General features: G+C 45.6%; 1 protein-coding gene across 5 annotated transcripts in view; it reads right to left on the minus strand.

Annotated features, from left to right (window-relative positions):
- The window catches only part of LOC126335075 (BMP-binding endothelial regulator protein), a 643298-nt gene that overhangs the window by 41971 nt on the left and 581278 nt on the right, over positions 1-20049 (minus strand). For all 5 annotated transcript variants that reach the window (XM_049997957.1, XM_049997959.1, XM_049997960.1 and 2 more), the window contains 2 exons: positions 19643-19819; positions 8062-8423 (listed from right to left, as the gene is read on the minus strand). In XM_049997957.1, coding sequence (XP_049853914.1) covers positions 8062-8423; positions 19643-19819 — 539 coding nt within the window. The remainder of the gene's footprint in view (positions 1-8061; positions 8424-19642; positions 19820-20049) is intronic.

Below are 20049 nucleotides of genomic sequence, written 5' to 3' on the forward strand. Positions count from 1 at the left end.
CACGGCGCCAGACACGCATACGACCGTCATTGGCACCAAGGCAGAAGCGACTCTCATCGCTGAAGATGACACGTCTCCATTCGTCCCTCCATTCACGCCTGTCGCGACACCACTGGAGGCGGGCTGCACGATGTTGGGGCGTGGGCGGAAGACGGCCTAACGGTGTGCGGGACCGTAGCCCATCTTCATGGAGACAGTTGCGAATGGTCCTCGCCGATACCCCAGGAGCAACAGTGTCCCTAATTTGCTGGAAAGTGGCGGTGCGGTCCCCTATGGCACTGCGTAGGATCCTACAGTCTTGGCGTGCATCCGTGCGTCGCTGCGGTCCGGTCCCAGGTCGACGGGCACGTGCACCTTCCGCCGACCACTGGCGACAACATCGATGTACTGTGGAGACCTCACGCCCCACGTGTTGAGCAATTCGGCGGTACGTCCACCCGGCCTCCCGCATGCCCACTATACGCCCTCGCTCAAAGTCCGTCAACTGCACATACGGTTCACGTCCACGCTGTCGCGGCATGCTACCAGTGTTAAAGACTGCGATGGAGCTCCGTATGCCACGGCAAACTGGCTGACACTGACGGCGGCGATGCACAAATGCTGCGCAGATAGCGCCATTCGACGGCCAACACCGCGGTTCCTGGTGTGTCCGCTGTGCCGTGCGTGTGATCATTGCTTGTACAGCCCTCTCGCAGTGTCCGGAGCAAGTATGGTGGGTCTGACACACCGGTGTCAATATGTTCTTTTTTCCATTTCCAGGAGTGTATTATCGTATGAGTCGGGTACGTGTTTGAAATCAAACTCAAGTTTTCTTTAAACCTTTCAGCAACTGAATCATCTGAACTGGGAGGTCGGTAAAAGGATCCTGTTATTTTATTCCGGTTACCAACAATGACCTCTGCCCATACTGTCTTCTTCCATCTCTCATTCTCTTTCGCTGCCACTTTATATCTCCCATCATTACTGTCTCTTCTCTTTTTCTCGCACTGGCACCGCCTCCGCTCTCTTCCACCGACACTCTCTCTACTACTCCCTTTTAGCATATAAAGTGCGAATATGTGCTCATGGCAAAATTTTTGGTGAGGAATGCGGAACGAGGATTGTAGTAGCTGGTCACTCACTTTTCTGTCAATGTCTTTTAAAGAGGAATACATTTTTCTTTTTTGTACTCCGAGATGAGCATCTTTCTGCTGGTTCCTTTGTCTTCACTGTTTCAGCATGTTTGCTACTTGTGTAAAACTAATTCTGAATGTCAGTAAAATTTTGACATTTTATATACTTCGACGCATTTATATACCATGCCGCATTTATGTACTATGACACACACAAACAACACATAAGTACACATAACATAAGGTCAACACAACATCGTTTGCTTTGCATTTTTCCTGAATACTTTGCTTATCGATTACAGTTCACCGAAAGTGCCGGGCTTATGATTCTGTCAAAAGAGTAAAAATGTTATTCGAAACATTTTACTGTATTTGCAGTCTTTCCAGTGTTACATAAGTTTTGGCAGTCATTTTAAGTTATTTTCTGGAATGTGAAGACCATTTTTAGCCCATTTTTTGTCACTGCAGTACCACTTTGGGCATATCTGTGTAGCCACCAAGTGCCCTCTATATAGAAAGTGCACGTCATCAAAATTATATTGGTGAAAAAGCTGCTGAATGAAAACATGGTTTGGTGACATCAGAACCCTTGCGATGACCCTAGAACCCGTCATGTGTTCACTACGTAATTAGAACTACATTGATGCCTCAGATAGGGCATTACGTAGATATTTTACATTCAAAGGACAGTAACTCTGAACTCCTGGACTTCGGTAAAGCATAATAACAGCGAAAAACGTTTCAAGGTTCCGTGGGAATATAATCTTAAGAACAAATGATGCAAAATTTCGAAGATTTGCAATGAAGAGAAATTATAGAAGTGGCCATCTCCACAACTGATACTTTTCGTATCCAAAAATCATGATTGTTCTCTCAGAAACCTCCCATTAACAAATTGTACTAATATAAGCAGCCTGAGGTCCATCTTAGACGACACCCAATGCGAAAGAACAACTGATTTGCTCAATTTTCTTGGACTGGAGGAAGTGTGTACTGTTTAAATTTTGACACTGTACTGTAGGATAGGTGCAGTATGGCCCTCGTTCCGATAGGTATAGAAATGGTCAAAGGGCTAACCAAAACATTTGAATCCTTTTCTCTGTGATCAATAGAACCTGAGATGCGACCAACTGAAAAATCGCATCTTTGTGCACGGCAGTTTGGAACACAGACACAATGCTAAAAAAAAAAAGTTAGTCACGTGCAGGATAGATGATAGTAACACTGTAAAGCAAAACCTTGATAATGGCCTCCATTCAGGGAGGAAGAAGGTCAACAAGTTTCTTGAGGTATGCCATTCGCAGTTTGACCTGCTCATCAATGGTTAAAATTGCTGGAACCTTAGTTGGTAAGTTGCATCCACTGTTCCAAGTAATCCTGGACATTTGCTATTGGTTTAAGATCGGCTGATTTAACAGGCCAGTGGACTTGCGGTAGCATGCTTGAGTGTACGACAAACCAGGGACGTATTGGTGTAGCCCTGTGAACACAGCTTTGTCATGCTGGAAGACGGGAATATTCACAGCAAACTCATCGTGTAAGAAATAGAACAAAGAACCACATTTGGTCACCGAAAATGTTGAAATAAACATCCTCGTCTATGTACACAGTAACCCGAAAGAGTGATCCAAGACCAGATGCGAGAAACCTCCAAAATATCACAGAACCACGTCCAGCCTCAACTACAAATATTGTGGTTAAAATATCTGATTGAGGAGTCGTGGCACACGACGACTAGTATTATTTGAAGAAGAGGTGAAATCGTGAGTTGTCGGACGCCTCTGTGAGCAGTGACGTTTTGAAAGGTACACATTGCATGCAGTTTCGTTTGCTATGTTCCCTCGAAAACTATTTGAGATGGACCTGCTGGTGGGTCTAAACCGACAGTTATTGACAAGGCATGACAGTCGTCCCTGTCACTTGGTATCTTCTTAAGGTCACGGTTCTTACATCATGTTACATGGCTGCGGCTGGTACACCATTCCTAGAGGATACGTTGGACAGCCCTCGTCGGTGCACCAACAAATGCAGAAACTAGATTCACGGTGCTGTCACGGGCACGTGCAAACACAGCAGCTCGTTTCTGTCACTCCGACGCCTGTTACTGCGCAACATCCGATCGCATCTATAAGCCACTTCACTGCGACTTGCGTGAGCTGTGGAGGCCCGAATGGCTGCCTGCTTCCAGTTGCACATTGTCTGTAGCGCTCCAGAGCGACCACTGCGTGCTTTTAAGGGGATAACTGATATTTTGTCCGGCGGGTATGCCAATGTTTTCCCTACTTGTGCACACGACTTTCACGTCACGGTCCGCTACCACACCCAAACCGACTGCCAGTTTTCACATCACAAGCGGCCCGGATGAACTGAGTTCTTAGTTACCAGGTGAGATAAATACTGATAGGCCATTGGGGTCTCATGTTATTATTCCACCCAGTAGCAGACCGTGAGAAGGCATAGACTACGACTCTACTTGCTGGGTGCCACGGATGTGAATGGATACTGGGAAAGGTGGTAGAATTCGCAACACAAATAAAAGGTTTGGAAATAAGCACAAAGAGACATATTTTGAAATTAGCACAGAATACCTTTCCGAGATTGACGTCTGAAATACTCCTCTGTGATACAGACGAGAGGGAGATTGAGTCAATAATTAAATCACTGAACACTAAGGACTCTCATGGTTATGGTGGAGTGTCTAGTAGAATATTAAAATACTGTGCTGGACATGTTAGCCCTCTATTTAGCCATATTTGTAATTTTTCCTTCAGGAATGGCCAGTTTCCTGAGCGATTAAAGTACTCAGCAGTACTTTGTTATAAAAAGGGAGAAAGGGATAATGTAGATAATTTTAGACCTATTTCTATGCCATCAGTGTTTGCAAAAGTATCGAAAAGGCTGTGTATGTAAGGTTAATTGATCATTTTATATCACACGATTTGCCATCAAATGTACAGTTCGGCTTTAGAAGTCGTTTGACAACTGAAAATGCTATATTCTCTTTTCTCTGTGAGGTAATGGATGGGCTAAACAAAAAGTTTCGAACGCTTTGCGTATTTTTTGATTTAAGAAAGGCGTTTGACTGTGTTGATCTCACAATATTGCTCCAGAAGTTGGACCATTACGGAATAAGGGGAGTAGCTCAGAATTGGTTCACCTCTTACTCTAGCAACAGGCAGAAAAAAGTCATTATTCACAATGTTGATAATGGCTGTGATGTGGGATCTGAGTGGGGTACTGTCAAGTGGGGCGTGCCCCAGGGATCAGTGTTGGGACCGGTCCTGTTTCTTATTTATATAAATGATATGCCCTCTAGTATTATGGGTAACTCTAAAATATTTATGTTTGCTCATAACACTAGCTTGGTAGTAAAGGATGTTGTGTGCAACATTGACTCGGTTTCAAGTAGTGCAGTAATTGACCTCAGTTCATGGCTTGTAGAAAATAAACTAACGTTAAATCACAGTAAGACTCATTTTTTACAGTTTCTAACACACAATTCAACAAAAGCTGACATTTTAATCTCACAGAACGGGCATATGATTAGTGAAACTGGACAGTTCAAGTTCCTAGGTGTTCAGATAGATAGTAAGCTGTCGTGGAAAGCCCACGTTCAGGAATTTGTTCAAAGACATAATACTGCCAATTTTACTCTTCGAACGGTATCGAAAGTGATACTTCGACACGTAAATTAGTCTACTTTGCTTATTTTCATTGACTTGTGTCGTATCGTATTATGTTGTGGGGTAACTCTTCCCATTCTAGGAGGATATTTTTGGCTCAGAAACGGGCGGTTCGGGCAATAAGTGGTGTGAGTTCACTAACCTCTTGTCGACCTCTGTTCACGAGTCTGGGTATTTTGACATTGGCCTCTGAATATGTATATTCCTTATTGTCTTTTCTTGTTACCAATATTAGTTTATTTGCAACAATAAGCAGTTTTCACTCGGTTAACACTCGGCAGAAATCAAACCTCAATTTGGCTCGGACTTCCTTAACTCTTGTGCAAAAAGGTGTGCAGCTGCATCCATTTTCAATAAGCTGCCACTCGAATTCAAAAATCTTAGCAGTAATCCACGCGCTTTCAAACAAACTGAAGAGTTTCCTCATGGGTCACTCCTATTCTGTCGAGGAGTTCCTTGAAAAATTAAGCTGATTCTCATTGTATTGCTGATAGCGTTTGCTTAAACTTATGGACTGATTTTCTTTCAGGCTCAAGAACATTTATTTTTATCTGTTATTACTTTTATGTTGTAAGTTCATGTACCTGACACGTTCCATGACCTCGGATATTTGCTCCTCAATTTGGTCCTACGGAACTTGACATGTAAATAAATAAATAAATAAATAAATAAACAACGGACCCTTAACTGAGGACACCCACTAGTGACATAGACACGTTCACAGAATGATATATAGAGGTAGTATTCACCTAAAGCTACATAAATTGAACTGAGAACACCTCGGAGTGAGACTACTGAACCACGAGAACTGGGATTACGCAACAAAACCGGGGGGGGGGGGGGGGGGGGCGCAGAATTCGGTGAACCTTACTGTATGTGTGGCGCTGCTGCTCTCTCGTAGTATCGCGAAATTCCTGCGATCTCCAACCCACCGAAAAGGCGATCGAACCCGAGCACCATTATTAGACTCTGCCCGAAGCCACGAACCGTTAAGCCTTAACGGCCGCATGGCGGTCGCGGGCGAGACGGCCGCTAGTGGACCTTCCAAGCAGGACCGGCCTGGGCGGCGATGCTCGGGTCTTTTGTTAACTGGCCGGTGCCTCACACTAATGTGCCTACGGCTGAAAAAAGTCAGGGAGGTCAAGCGGCTAGATGTCGCCTGCACGACCATAGACCTGGCCGCTTCCTTTTTGCTCCAGACGTTTCCTCACCTAGCGCAGCCTCGGGGTGTTCTGTGTTTGTGCGCGCCTCAAACCGAAGGAGATGCTCCGTTTGGACTCGAATCTTTTTAACGGCCGCTGTCATTGCGAACTGCTTAATAACTCCTCTCAAAATGACGGCAGCCGAGATCTGTTTACAGATTACGGCTCCTCTGTACGTAATTACCAGCATAAGGTTTCTTTCGTTTCTGTTATTATTTAGCTGCTTTAATTGGCGTTTGAATTTTTAGATACTTATAAATAAAACTGGTATGGAAATTTTGGATACAGCAGAGCTTTGTTCCTCATTGAAAGGTTCCGAATCTGCCACCTGATTTCATGTTCATTAATTACTCTCCATTCGTCGTTTGTTTCTGGCGTTTCGCAGCCGCCAACGAGCTCATCACTGTACGTGGCGTTCTTGGAAGGATTCGTAACACGACGAGTTACAGTGGGACGTAACACGGTGTGTTAGAATGTGGCGTGCCTGGTATAGGCAGGGCCGGTTCGAGAACATTTTTCCGCACAAGTGACACATCATTTGGCGCTCCTCCTTCCGTTCTTCCTTCCCTGATACAGGGTGTTTCAAAAAAGACTTAACAACTTTGAAAATTCATATAAGTTAATTACTAGTACCTGTAGAGGTGATTATAGTGTAAATCTGTACGGAAATACTTCAACTTTTGTTTCGCGTAGTTCGCTATTCCCGAATCGCACCGTAAGGATCGCTAGAGGGAGTTAGGTTAAAGTGTGGTGCCTTCACTGAACCCGAGCGTGCTAGCTGTGTGTTTTGGTTTGAAGAAACCAAGTTGGCGACAACAGTTCAGCGTAATTTTAGTACCAAATACGCTAAAAATCCTCCTAGTAGGCCTGCAATTTATGAGTGGCATAAATGTTTTGTAGAAACAGAGTGCTCGGTAGGACATGGGAAATCATCAGGTCGTCCAAGCACATCCGACCGCGTCCGTTTGTCAACAGCCCTGCGTAATCGACCCGGCGTGCATCTCGCGAAACTGTGAATTTGATATACGACTGTTTTGCGTGTGCTGAAAAACCGTTTGCATTTGAAACCATATTATTGACGGTACAAGCAATAAAAGACACTGAAAAAATTGCTCGCAAGAACTTCTTTGCGGATATGTTAAGTCGATTACATGAGGGTGAACATTTCTTCGACAAAATCATCTTTTCTGAGGAGTCTACTTTTCACTTAAGTAGCAAGGTTAATACACATAACTCTAGGATCTGGGGCAGTGAAAATCCACATCAAACTTTGAAAGATGTTCGTGATAGCCCTAAACTGAAAGTTTTTTTGTGCATTGAGCAAGAACAAAGTGTACGGCCCCTTTTATTCCACGAGAGAACCATCAGCGGGATAGTGTACCTGGATATGTTACAACAATTTTTGATACCACAGATCGATGAAGATGGCCAAGAACGAAATGTCTGCTTCATGGAAGATGGTGCACTACTACATTACCTGGCTGACGTCTGGGATTTTCCCACTGAACGCTTTCCAGGTCAATGGATTGGCCGTGATGCGCCAGTTGCATGGCCCCCACGTTCCGCAGACCTGACACCACTCGATTTTTTTTATACAGGTTCATCAACGATATCATGTTTGTACCTCCTATGCCGGCTTCTGTACCTGAACTTAGAGCGAGAATTTACGCCGCCACCGGGCAAGTTACATCTGCAATGCTACAGCGAGTTTGGGAAGAAATTGACTTCCGATGGGATGTGTGCAGGATAACCAACGGAAGCCACATACATCTTTAGTTTAAGTTGAACAAAACTTGATGTATTTCCCTACAAAATTGCAGCAAATCCAGCTCTGTATCTTCTTGTAATAAATTTATATGAATTTTTGAAGTTGTAAATTACTTTTTGGAAACATACTGTATATTATAAGCCGTTCTTTGGGGCTCTTGGTAAGCCGTTAAAAACTGAATCAAATTTAGAGAGCATGGAAATGGATTGTATTCGCTACTATTATGAGAGACCCTGTGTACCAAATCTGCATTGTTTACCTGGCGCCCCTGAGTGCAGAGTGACCGGTCGGCTTACCTGCCTGTGGCAGACGGCGGTGCCGTTGCGGTGGCAGCGACACGTGGTGCAGGGATCGGGCTCGGCGGCGGGGGTGGGCGCGCTGACGACGGAACGATGCGGGGGCGGCGGCGGCGGCAGGATGAGCATGCCGACGAGGCAGCGGCCGGCGGGCGGTAGCAGCAGCGCGCGGCTGCCCAGGCAGCGCGCGCAGCACTCGCCGGCGGGCCGCACGCGGCGCTCGCGCGGGCACTGCAGCACGGGGCAGGCGCGCTTCTCGCACGAAAGCCGGCCGCCAGGGCCGCAGCGGCACTCCACGCACGCGTCCTGCGACGAGCGCACCGTCGACCCGGGAGACACCTGCCGGCCGTTCAGGTGGCAGCCTGCAACAGGTGGCGGCGTCTGCCTGTGGGCGAGGTACACGGTGACAGTTGCCGAACTACATGAAGTAAAATCGCGTCATACGTTCAAACTGCACGGCTGGCCGCGGGGCATCATGGGAACCAATATCCGCATGCACATGCGCCTTGTAGTTTGGATGGGTTTGTCAGCATGCAAAATTGGCGCATTTGGGGGGGACAGAATCCGCATTTCGCAATCGAGAAGTCCCATCTTACTCAATGGTTGATTGTGCAGTGTCCAGTCACGGAATAGTCGGTGCGATGTTTCTTGATGGCACAGTGACTACCGAACGGTAGGTGAAGGTTTTGGAAGATGATTTCATCCCTATTATCCAAAGAGCCCCGATTTCGACAAGGTGTGGTTCGCACAAGATGGAGCTCGACACCATCGAAGCAGGAGAGCGTTTGATGTATTGGAGGAGCACTTTGGGGACCGCATTCTGGCTCTGGGATACCCAGAGGCCACTGGCATGGGCCTCGATTGGCCGCATATTCTCCGGATCTGAACACATGCGACTCCTTATTGTGGAGCTAGATTAAAAACGAGCTGAACAGCAGTAACCCCAGAACCGTTGCTGAGCTGAAAACAGCCATCCAGAAGGTCATGGACAGCCTCGATGTTCCGGCACTTCAGTGGGTCTTGCAGAATTTCGCTGCTCGCCTGCGGCACAACATCGTTAATGATGGCAGGCACATAGAATATGTCATAACCTAAATCCGAATATCTGTAGTCACGCTTATATGTTGAACAGAGTGTGTGCACACCTTAGTTTTTAACTAATTTATGTGAGACCTGAGCTTTCTTTTGGCGTATACAGTTTTCAAACAACCTACTGGAATTCAGCCAGGTAAAATTTACAGCGACCTCCGATGTTACGGCGGGAATACTCCCCGCAATTTTCGAGGCACAAATTGCAACGGGCAGGCGATGTACAAGCAAATTTAAAACCTCGGTTCTTAGAGTAATTCAGGAAAGATAACACACGCACGCCGAACACCAGTGCCACCATAGATGACCAAAGTCAGAGGTATCGATAGTGAAACGCTACGAACTAGCAGGTGAGGTAACATTGACTCTGACGTAACATTGACTCTGTCCCTCCGTTTTTTGACAAGGGAGAGAGCAGGATTTCAAGCAGAGTTTAAACAAAAATATCCATCCTTGTTTACAAAGTTGCTCGCTAATTTAATCGCAACAGCTTCCTTAATAACACTGTCCCATTAGCTGGACGTGCATGCCAATATTTCGGTATTGAAACATAGAGTGACCAGTATCCAAAGTTCGACAATATAGGAGACCTAATTGGCTGCTGTAATCATGTGTGTCGCTGTAAATATTACCTGGCTGAATTCCCGTAAGTTGTTTGAAAACTAATTTATGTTTTTTCATGTAGTCCAATAATTGTAACTTTGCGCGAGCCTGTGCTAATACATGGTGATTTTGCGATGATGCTGCAAACTTTCAGGAATACGGATTTTTTTTGGCCTCCAAAATTCCACCAAACTAAGTATGGGAAATTCGAGAGTGTTTCTTAGTTCAAGTTTTAAGACGAAACCGCTCATGAAAGAGGTTTCAGGCTTACAGAAGACATCTATAACAAAAAAACGCATTTAAAAATACACCAAACGGAGACAACAGTGTCAGCAAACGAGAGTGCCTTTACGGGACTGAAAGACTCATTCTAAACAAAAACAGGGACAGTAAAGATATCCAAAAGAGAGAATCAGGAAAATTCTACGTCCAAATGAAGAAGGTACATTCAGATGAAGAACAAATAAGGAAACTGAAGAAATATACCTATATTTACTCGAATATGAAAAAATGCATATTAAATTTTTATGGTCGTGGTAAAAATATGGAACGAACTAGAATAGACAGGTTATGGAAAACTACGGAATCTGTAGTAAATCTAAATTTGAAACAATAAAAATGGATCGATGCAGTTAAAGAAGACCTGAAGGAACCAGGGATAACACGACTTGATAAGCCAGACAGAATAAAATTTAGGCATGAAATACACCACTGGACACCTGGTCTGGCAAAAGAAAAGCCACAAAGACCGGAACAGCTTGGTGTGACGAGCGAAGAAGAGCCCATTCTAAGAGAATGAAAGTGATATAGGCACAAAGGGAAGGTGTTTAAAACACTGACTATGCTACTTTTACAGTCCGTGGTCGAGTAGGTCTCAAATGTGAATGATTGGTACAGCCTCGAAGCGCTATAAAAAATACGTGTGAAAAAGCCGCGCACAGAATCCCGGTTTGATATGGGGCGGGGGGGGGGGGGGGGGGGGGGCATTGTCTTGGTGCTCGGTTTCTATTTGAACTTGGAACATGGGACAAAAAGTGTTTGGTTTAGCCCGAACCACCGGCCATTTGTATAACCTGTGGGATATCTGTCGTAGATGTGTCACAGCATATTAGACAACGTGTCAAATGATTACATAAATGTGTCTAGTTTACTTGTCAATCTATTTGTTAAATACTTGTTGTGGTAAAAGTTGACGGCTCGAACTTTAATTTCTGTAAATATGAATTTTTATATTTTCTTGGTACAATTATGTATTCTATGTAAACATGTGTTCGTGATGGCTAAATAGAGTACAAACTCTGGAGGCCAAATAAAAGAAAACCAAGCAAAACAAATACTAAAAAAGGTTTGAACGACAAAACAGAGCCGGCGCCCTGGCAGATTGTGCGAATCGATTAACTCGTTTTGCAGAAGATTGTAGTTAGGCAGAAATTGATGTTCAACTACTGCACCATTTGTATGTGCACCGTTCGGATTTGTACAAATACAAGCAAAACACGCGTTTTATTGGCAGGTTTTTAAAGGGCGCTACTTCCTTACTTTAAACTTGTACCAATCGGTTCAACTTCACACGAATGTAGATATGTGGATACAGTCAAAACGAAACTTTTGTATACAATAATCTTTATCCGTTGTCGAGATACAATGGCTGAAGTTCGAGCCAAATATAGCACGAAGCACTGCTCTGGGTCTGGAGAACGAGACCGGAGGAAATCTGCCGTGTTCCTTTCAAGGAAATAACCTTCCTTGACCAATTTAAAGGCAGCAGGGGCAACTTAAATCTGAATAGTTGGGTGGGGATTTGAACACTGGTCCTCCCAAACGAGAGTGCATTTGAAACGTTCCTGCTGTTTCTTAGTCGGAATTTCTGTGACCACGCGTGAACTATCTCTTGCAGCTGGTGCAAGTGCTCTTAGCGATGTGTGGGGCGCGAGTCATACACCACCTGATCTCAAAAGTATCCGTACACCCCTCTGTAATACGAAAACGATCACCAGATGTCAGTAGAGAAGCAGTGACAGCAGAATGGGTCGGTCACTTCGAAAGTTGACTAGTCACCTGGCTGTGACAAGTCCATCAAGAACATTTCACTCTTCTAGAGCTGTCTTAGTCGACTTTTGCTGATGTGATTGCGAAGCGGAAACGCGAAGGAACAACCACAGCTAAACCAAGACAAGACAGATCTCGTATTCCTTATTTATGTAGAACTCGTAGAAAGGCGCGAATATGTCAAGATGTTTTCATTTAAGTGTGTTTGAAGCTGCCACATAAGTCGAAAAGCACGTAAAATATGTTCTTACATGAATAGAATGCGTGGAAACGGTTCCAAGTGAATCATATAAAAATGCGTTATTACGATAAAATTGAAAACTCTCTTTCAAAAATCTAACTTCACTAGGATATTACATATAAGAAAAACGTTTTTTGAGAGTTTTTCGCGCGCCATTTTATGTATTTAACTAGTGCAAATCCGTTCAGATTTTGTAAGGAGGTCTGCAAGAACACGTAATTAATGGTCATCCTGTTTTGTGAAAGCCGTATTCGTTATCACGATACAAGCAATTTGGTTCGAAAGACATTAGAAAAACCTCTACCGAATCAGTCGGTCGCACGAGTCAGCAAAAATCTACACCGGTTGCCAAGCTATGTCGGCGTAATGTCAAAATTACGGTACAGTAAAAGTTGGGAACCAGAATGAAAATTGCTTCTATCATGGCACAAAAAAGGCGTATCTGTCATGGGCAGAGTTAGGGATATAAAAGAAGAGAACTAGCTTTTCTGGTGATCGATTTCGTATTACAGAGGGGTGTACGGATACTTTTGAGATCAGGTGGTGTATGACTCGCGCCCCACACATCGCTAAGAGCACTTGCACCAGCTTTAAAGACACTTAAATGAAAACATCTTGACATATTCGCGCCTTTCTACGAGTTCTACATAAATAAGGAATATGAGATCTGTCTTGTCTTGGTTTAGCTGTGGTTGTTCCTTCGCGTTTCCGCTTCGCAATCACATCAGCAAAAGTCGACTAAGACAGCTCTAGAAGAGTGAAATGTTCTTGATGGACTTGTCACAGCCAGGTGACTAGTCAACTTTCGAAGTGACCGACCCATTCTGCTGTCACTGCTTCTCTACTGACATCTGGTGATCGATTTCGTATTACAGAGGGGTGTACGGATACTTTTGAGATCAGGTGGTGTATGACTCGCGCCCCACACATCGCTAAGAGCACTTGCACCAGCTGCAAGAGATAGTTCACGCGTGGTCACAGAAATTCCGACTAAGAAACAGCAGGAACGTTTCAAATACACTCTCGTTTGGGAGGACCAGTGTTCAAATCCCCACCCAACTATTCAGATTTAAGTTGCCCCTGCTGCCTTTAAATTGGTCAAGGAAGGTTATTTCTTTGAAAGGAACACGGCAGATTTCCTCCAATCTCGTTCTCCAGACCCAGAGCAGTGCTTCGTCGCCAATGACCCAAGTGTCGACAGGACATTCAACTCTGATCTGCCGTCTTTCTATAGAGTAAACTGGACTTCAGTGCCGTCATAAAATTCTTTGTTTTCGCCAATTTATCGTCAACGGAAAATCATTTAAATTTCGTGGTGGCTTATAAGGAGACTCTTCTTTTCACCGGTTGAGAGACGGACTGCTGAGTTCTAATGCGGCCGTTCGTCTCTTGAGGATATCAGCACTGTGTAGCTCTGAGAACTTCAGCGACAGGTGAAAACAACGCTACGACAAACGTCTAAGCAAATAAAACAGTTTTGATTTTCACTGTGGTTCCTTACTTTCCGAATAGCGCTCGTAGCTTAAAGTATTTGCGCAATGTTTATGTTGTGCGGTACTGAAACTGAACCGAAAGCGGGGTACTGATGCTAGAGTTAAATGCGAAAAAGTTTAAAACGTTAAGAGAATAATCGCATCTCCCAGTGATAACCAGTTTTATTGTTTATAAATAAGGGACCCTTTCAAATGCTTTGTGATTATATCATACACATACTATCGGGCACAGAGTTCTAATACTGTGTATACGTTAAACATATGGCCTACCGAGTTAGCCGTGCGGTCTTAGGCGTCTTGCCAAGGTTCGTACGGCTCCCTCCGTCGGAGGTAGTCCTCCCTCAGGCATGGGTGTGTCTGTTGTCCTTAGCTTATTTTAAGTTAGATTAAGTAGCGTGTAAGTCCAGGGACCGATGACCTCAGCAGTTTGGTTCCATAGGCCATAGGAACTTACAACCACCATTAAACATACGAATCTCATTTCAAATTCTGCCAGTCTTATGACTTTTGATTTTATGCAGTTTGCTTTGTAATGTGATTTTAAAAAATGCAATATTTTTTCTGTATTTCATGTAGTGTTCACGCATTTATTGAAAAATGAACACCTACTGGACGTATCTCCGCACTGTGCCGCCTCTGATTAAAAAGCCGCGCTGTGAAAGGGGCAGTGTTTCCTTGCGACGTAGTTGGGTAAGGATTGATGACTAGTCGTTTATGGGGCTTAAGATGTATTCTTCTTATTGATTAAATTGGCAAAGGGTAAAACAATAACTGACGGACACTATGCAGGTCTTCTGTACTTACTGTAGGAAGAAAATTGCCGAAAACTCTTACTAGATTGTAGAAGAGAAAAAGTATATTTCAAAAAGACAATTCATTTGCTCACAAGCACACGTCGGGAGAAAGAAAACGGAAGTAGCTGAACTAAGAGTTGTTGGAAAGTGCACCAGATCTGACACACACTCAGTTTCACCGGTTGCCATATCCAAACAAATCTGAGCCTGGAAAACGTACTGAGTCCAGTGACGGGATTAAGGCAACAGCTGATTTTTACCTAGCCAGTCGTCTAGAATCGCAGTCTAAGAGCTGAATACAGTGCCTGGAAGAAATGTGGACAAACTTCATTCACTTACTGCTGAAAAAGAAAGGAAGATAGATTGGCACCTAACTACCCCGTTGAGATCGAGGTCATTAGAGAAAAAGTAGTGACTCCATTGGACAAATCTGGCGACAGGAGTCTGCTGCGTTCATACTGAAGGAAACTACGTGAGACCGGCCTCAGAGCGGTCGTGCCCAGATCTAAACCCCCGTCTTTTCGAATAGATGTCTTCTGTTCCAACTCGTTCTGTGGTTTGTCAAGATGTACAGTGCCGGAGTTATCAGAAGGTCTTCCCATTCTATTCGTAAAATGGTCTTCTCGGGAGGGGAGGGAAGGCTCCAAGTGCGTTGTAATTGATCGTGTGCAACCTCGCCGCCAGTAAGAGAGGCTAGCAGGCAGCTGCTACACGCTGCGCGACGACGTGTCCCTCAAATTGTGAGAGTATCATTCCACGTCGGCTGGAACAAGGGAATCTGCCGGGAACGCCACAGGTGTGGCGGGCGCGTCGCATTCCAGAAACACACACACGTGGGAGGCTGTGCCCCTGAAGCACCAGGGGTTAACGAGTGGCCCCGCGGCGATTTGGTTAGCCCTGCCGAGAAAAATAATGTTATTAGCCGGTCGTCTGTGTGGTCGGCCTGGCAAGTCAAACAACGGCCGCAGAGGCCACCAGCCCCTCCCCCTCCCCCCCCCCCCCTGGCCCCCCTGCCCCGCGGTCTCGTGTGGGAGCACACCTGGCCGAGCCGCGGGAACAAAGTGATTATTTGGCTTTCGTTTTTCACCGGCGGGCCCTTGTAGCGAGTTACACGTCGAGAGACGAAAGGTAACAGGCCGCAGATAAAAATAGTCGGCGGGGGTTGCGGCGGCGAGTGGGCTGGGACCCTGGCAAGGGAGGAAGGTTGGCCGGCGGGTAATTAATATATATATACACACACACACACACACACACACACACACACACACACACACACACATACACACACACACGAACACGGCGTGGACCACCCCGGCTGGGCTCGCAGGCAGCCATTAAGGCCGCTATCTATCATCGGCTGATGTCTTATTAGACGGCAGAGCAAATACAGACGCCGGGCGCGCCAGCTCTGTTATTTGGCCGACGACGGCCACCCGGCTCCGCCGCAGGTGATTGCGCCCTTCCGCCCTTCACAGGGCCCGCCACCCCCCACAGCGCACGGCTCTGCGATGTTCAGCAGACGCGGTGGGAGTCTACGAGTGGGGACCGATTCCTGTCTATACAGACACGGCAGTTTCCAGTAACTGTTTCAGTCCCACCAACATGAAAAGAAATATAATTTTTAAAATATTCACATAATTCATCCTTTTTATCGTAGTAAACTACGGATACGAGAAGAAATTGACAAAAAGCAAACAATTATTTGTTTTAAGGAGGTGGTTTTGACTTCGGAACCACTAGGACATACAACTTTCAATCACCCATCATTTCATGTGATTTCTCTGAAAGCAAAAAATGGTTCAAATGGCTCTGAGTACTACGGGACTTAACATCTGAAGTCATCAGTCCCCTAGACTTAAAACTACTTAAACCTAACTAACATAAGGACATCACACACATGTGCCCGAGGCAGGATTCTAAACTGCGACCGTAGCAGCAGCGCGGTTCCAGATTGAAGAGCCTAGAACCTCTCGGCCACGACCGCGAGCCTCTGAAAGCAAATTTGCATTTTTCGTAGACTCAGTCTCATATCTCGAAACTTCCATGAATCCTAAATAACAAGCAAGAATGAGCCTCAAATTTAATAAATTTTGTACCATAACTATATACTGCCACGGTGTTTTCATTTCGAAACCACTTATAAAACAGGAGTACAAACTAAAATTTATGTTTCAATAATTTTAGAAAAACGTCACACTGACGACATTCTCCAACAAACACGTAGCGCAATATCCACTTTGAGCACTACAAGTGACTGCTACTCTCCTTGCAACAGCATCGATGGTTTCATGCTAAGGTCCTCGGTACTTTAAAAAAATTAATAAAGTAGTGGTTTCCGGCAGAAACCATAGCTACTCCAAGGGTTAAAGCGGTGGCATCGTTATTTGGCGACCCAACTACTTCTCTGTATTCGCTATGCCAAATTGGTGTCTCCGTTCACGAATCCAGAAAGTTGCAGACAGCGCAGTCTAAATGATTTAGTTGTGTTACAAAACTCCGAGAGCAAAGAGAACTTCACTGCAGATGTAACCGTCGCTAGAATGTCTTTGACAAACGAAAACTGAACGGAGCAAAACTTAGAGGAAGAAAAGCTCTGTGTGAAACGTTTCAACGAATTTGAAAGTAAAATTCTGTCTGCCAATCTCACAGGAAACCCGAAGGATTTTTGCACTTACGTTAATTCAGTAAACGGTTCAAAGCCATCTGGCCAGACACTCCGCGATCACAAAGGCATCGAAACGGAGGACCACAGATTTCTGGCAAACAGAATACAACATATCGTTCGCAACGGAGGAAAATTTTCAGACGTAAAAATAACTACGGGCGTACACCAAAGAAGCGTTATAACACCATCTCTTTTGACAGAATGTATAAATGTGAAAGACACAAATCACAACGCATACAGAGGCATTTGAGCAATCATTCTTCTTGCTCTCTTGCCACCGCTAGACACTAGGCCAGAACGAAAACGTACATGCGCACAAGAGGAGGTGGGACTGCAGGAAGACTTAGAAGCAATTCAAGGTAGGCGGCTAGATTTGTTACTGGCAGGTTCGAATAACACGTAAGTGCTACGGAGCTGCTTCGAGAACTCAAATGGGAACCCCTGGAGGGAAGGCGGCGTTCTTTTCGAGAAACGCTATTGAGAAAATTTAGAGGACCGGCATTTGAAGCTGACTGCCGGACGATTCAAATGTCACCAACATACATTACGCGGAAGATCCACGAAGATAAGATACGAGAAATTAAGGTTCATAAGAAGGCATACAGACAGTCGTTTTGAACTCGCTCTATTTTCGAGTGGACCAGGAGAGGAGGGAGGGGGGGGGGGAGGGGGGCAAATGTGAAGTAGTGGTACAGGGTACCCTCCGCCAAGTATCGTACGGTGGCTTGCGGATTATCTACCGGGTGGTTATTAATTAATATTTCCCTATTTGAGACGTTATAACAAGGAAATTAATTACTGTACCAGTACCAAACTCGGTAGCACTAACATCCAGAGTTCGGGGGTGCATGATTTTCATGCGTCACAGCGCCACCGTCCAGTTCCAACTATGGACACCAGGTGCCGTGATCAGTCATCGTCATTCATTCATAGTTCCACACACCTGACCAATCGCAGTGCTCGTGTTCACGTGTCAACAGGAGTTTGGACAAAGGGAGCAGGGCATTACGGGAGAGTCCTCTTTCTCCACCTGCAGTACAGGCCATGATGAACAAGTTCGAATCAGCTGGGCAACTGGACGTCGCTCCATGTGGTTGAAGAAATCGCTGTTACTAAGGCAGTCAAGCTACGCTCAATTCCCTATCGTCAGGAAGTGCGCGTGTTGCGTCACGACATCTGGTCCACTGTGCGGAAGCTGCTTCGAACCATTCTCAATGGTATCCGTATAACATGCATGTGGTACAGCAGCTTGCACGATAGGACGCACAACAACGTGTTGATTCACTCTGTACTTTCTCGCAAAAGTTGAAATTGACGAGGGCTGGCCCTGGACCATCCTGTGGACAGACGAAGCTCATTTTTCTGTGACGGGTGAGGTGAACACACAGAATCGCCGAGTATGGGGATCTTAACCTCCAATTACTGTGCGCTAAGTTCCTGTGTATGGTGAACGTGTCACCGTATGGTGTGGCCTCACGGCTACCTTCATCATTGGCCCAGTCTGAACAGGGTGGCTCAAGGACCAAAGACGTGCAGTGTGACTGTCCAGCGTTAGTGCGATATTCTTCTCAATGGTGTCATACCCGTCCTACTGGAGAAAGACGCATACAGCTCAACAGTTTTCATGCAAGACGAGGCCCCACAGCACATCGCTCGTGTAGCTCATGTGTTTCTCCGAAAAACGTTTGGAAACGATAGAATTATCAGTCGATAGTTTCCAAATGTTTGGATGGCATGATCGCCTTATCTGACACTCTGTGATTTCTGGTTGTGGGTCTACCTGAAGGACAGGTCGCCGGATGAACATTCACACGTGTGGTGATCTGAAGCGCTGTATATCAAGAGAGGTAGCCAGCATACCTTCGGACATTCTTTGTTCTGCTGTCCAGTATGCAATCCTGCGCTTTCAGGCACTTCTGGACTTTGATGGGCGTCGTATTGAGCCCCTTTTGTACTGGTATGTAATGGTATTATGTGCCGTAGCAGCACATTAAAAGCGTTTCAATTGAAGTGACTCTGCATTATCTCTGTTCCCAATGTCCTTGATATTAATGCTACCAAGTTTGGCACTCGTACGGTAATTAGTTTCAGTGTTATAAAGTGTTAAATACGGAAAGTTTAATTATGAAGATGTAGATATAGGAGCACAGCGGGAAGAAACAGTTCCGTTGCAGGGATATAACTTGAAAAAGTCGATTGCTTTACTTAGGACCAATAGTGTTTAGTGATGGGAATTCAGCTATGGTAGCAGCTGTAGAATGCAGATAGGTTGGATGAACTGGAAAAGGTCGTCAGACGTACCGTGCCAAGAATAAATCTGAAGACCGTGGGAATGGTGTTTACGGAACAGCCAAAAATGCGGTCTTCTAAAACCGAGGTGTCAGTCAGGTCATCCCCTGTTGGAAAGGAAAGCACCGGAATGTGTGTGTGTGTGTGTGTGTGTGTGTGTGTGTGTGTGTGTGTGTGTGTGTGTGTGTGTGTGTGTGTGTTTGGGGGGGGGGGGGGGGTAGATTCGTAAAGAGGCACCATGTATAATGATCGCAGCTCGATTCGTTCGCGATGAGGCTTAAAACTTGACGGCGGTTATCCTGTACAGGACGCAGTTACACTGTGCTAGGCTGCGCTGGTCGGGGCGGCGGCCGCTTACCTGGACAGGTGGCGCAGCATTGGCCGGCGGCGGGCGGCAGCGGGTCTCGGCAGGGCGTGTGGCAGCGGATCTGCGACTCGGTGACAATGCCCGCCTCGCAGCGGAACACCGTGCACGGGTCCTTGGCGTCCCGCCACTCGGAGCCGCTCGGGTGCTCCACGCCCTCGTGCACGCACCCTGCACACAGGTCCCGCCAGAGCTGTTAACACAGTTCAACAGCAGGCGCAAAGGCGGCGGCTGCTGCTGGCGATAGTACACAACACACAGCGAAAGTCCACCTGCTACTGAATCAGTCGGCATATCAGCACTACAGAACGAGGAGGCTCGCCTCTCGTATCTCTGTTCTAGGCAGGGTACAATAAAAAGGTGTGGCTAACCTTTCAGGAAACATTCTTCACCCATAGAAG

The sequence above is a fragment of the Schistocerca gregaria genome, chromosome 2, assembly GCF_023897955.1.
Source record: "Schistocerca gregaria isolate iqSchGreg1 chromosome 2, iqSchGreg1.2, whole genome shotgun sequence".
Taxonomy (NCBI): Eukaryota; Metazoa; Arthropoda; class Insecta; order Orthoptera; family Acrididae; genus Schistocerca; species Schistocerca gregaria.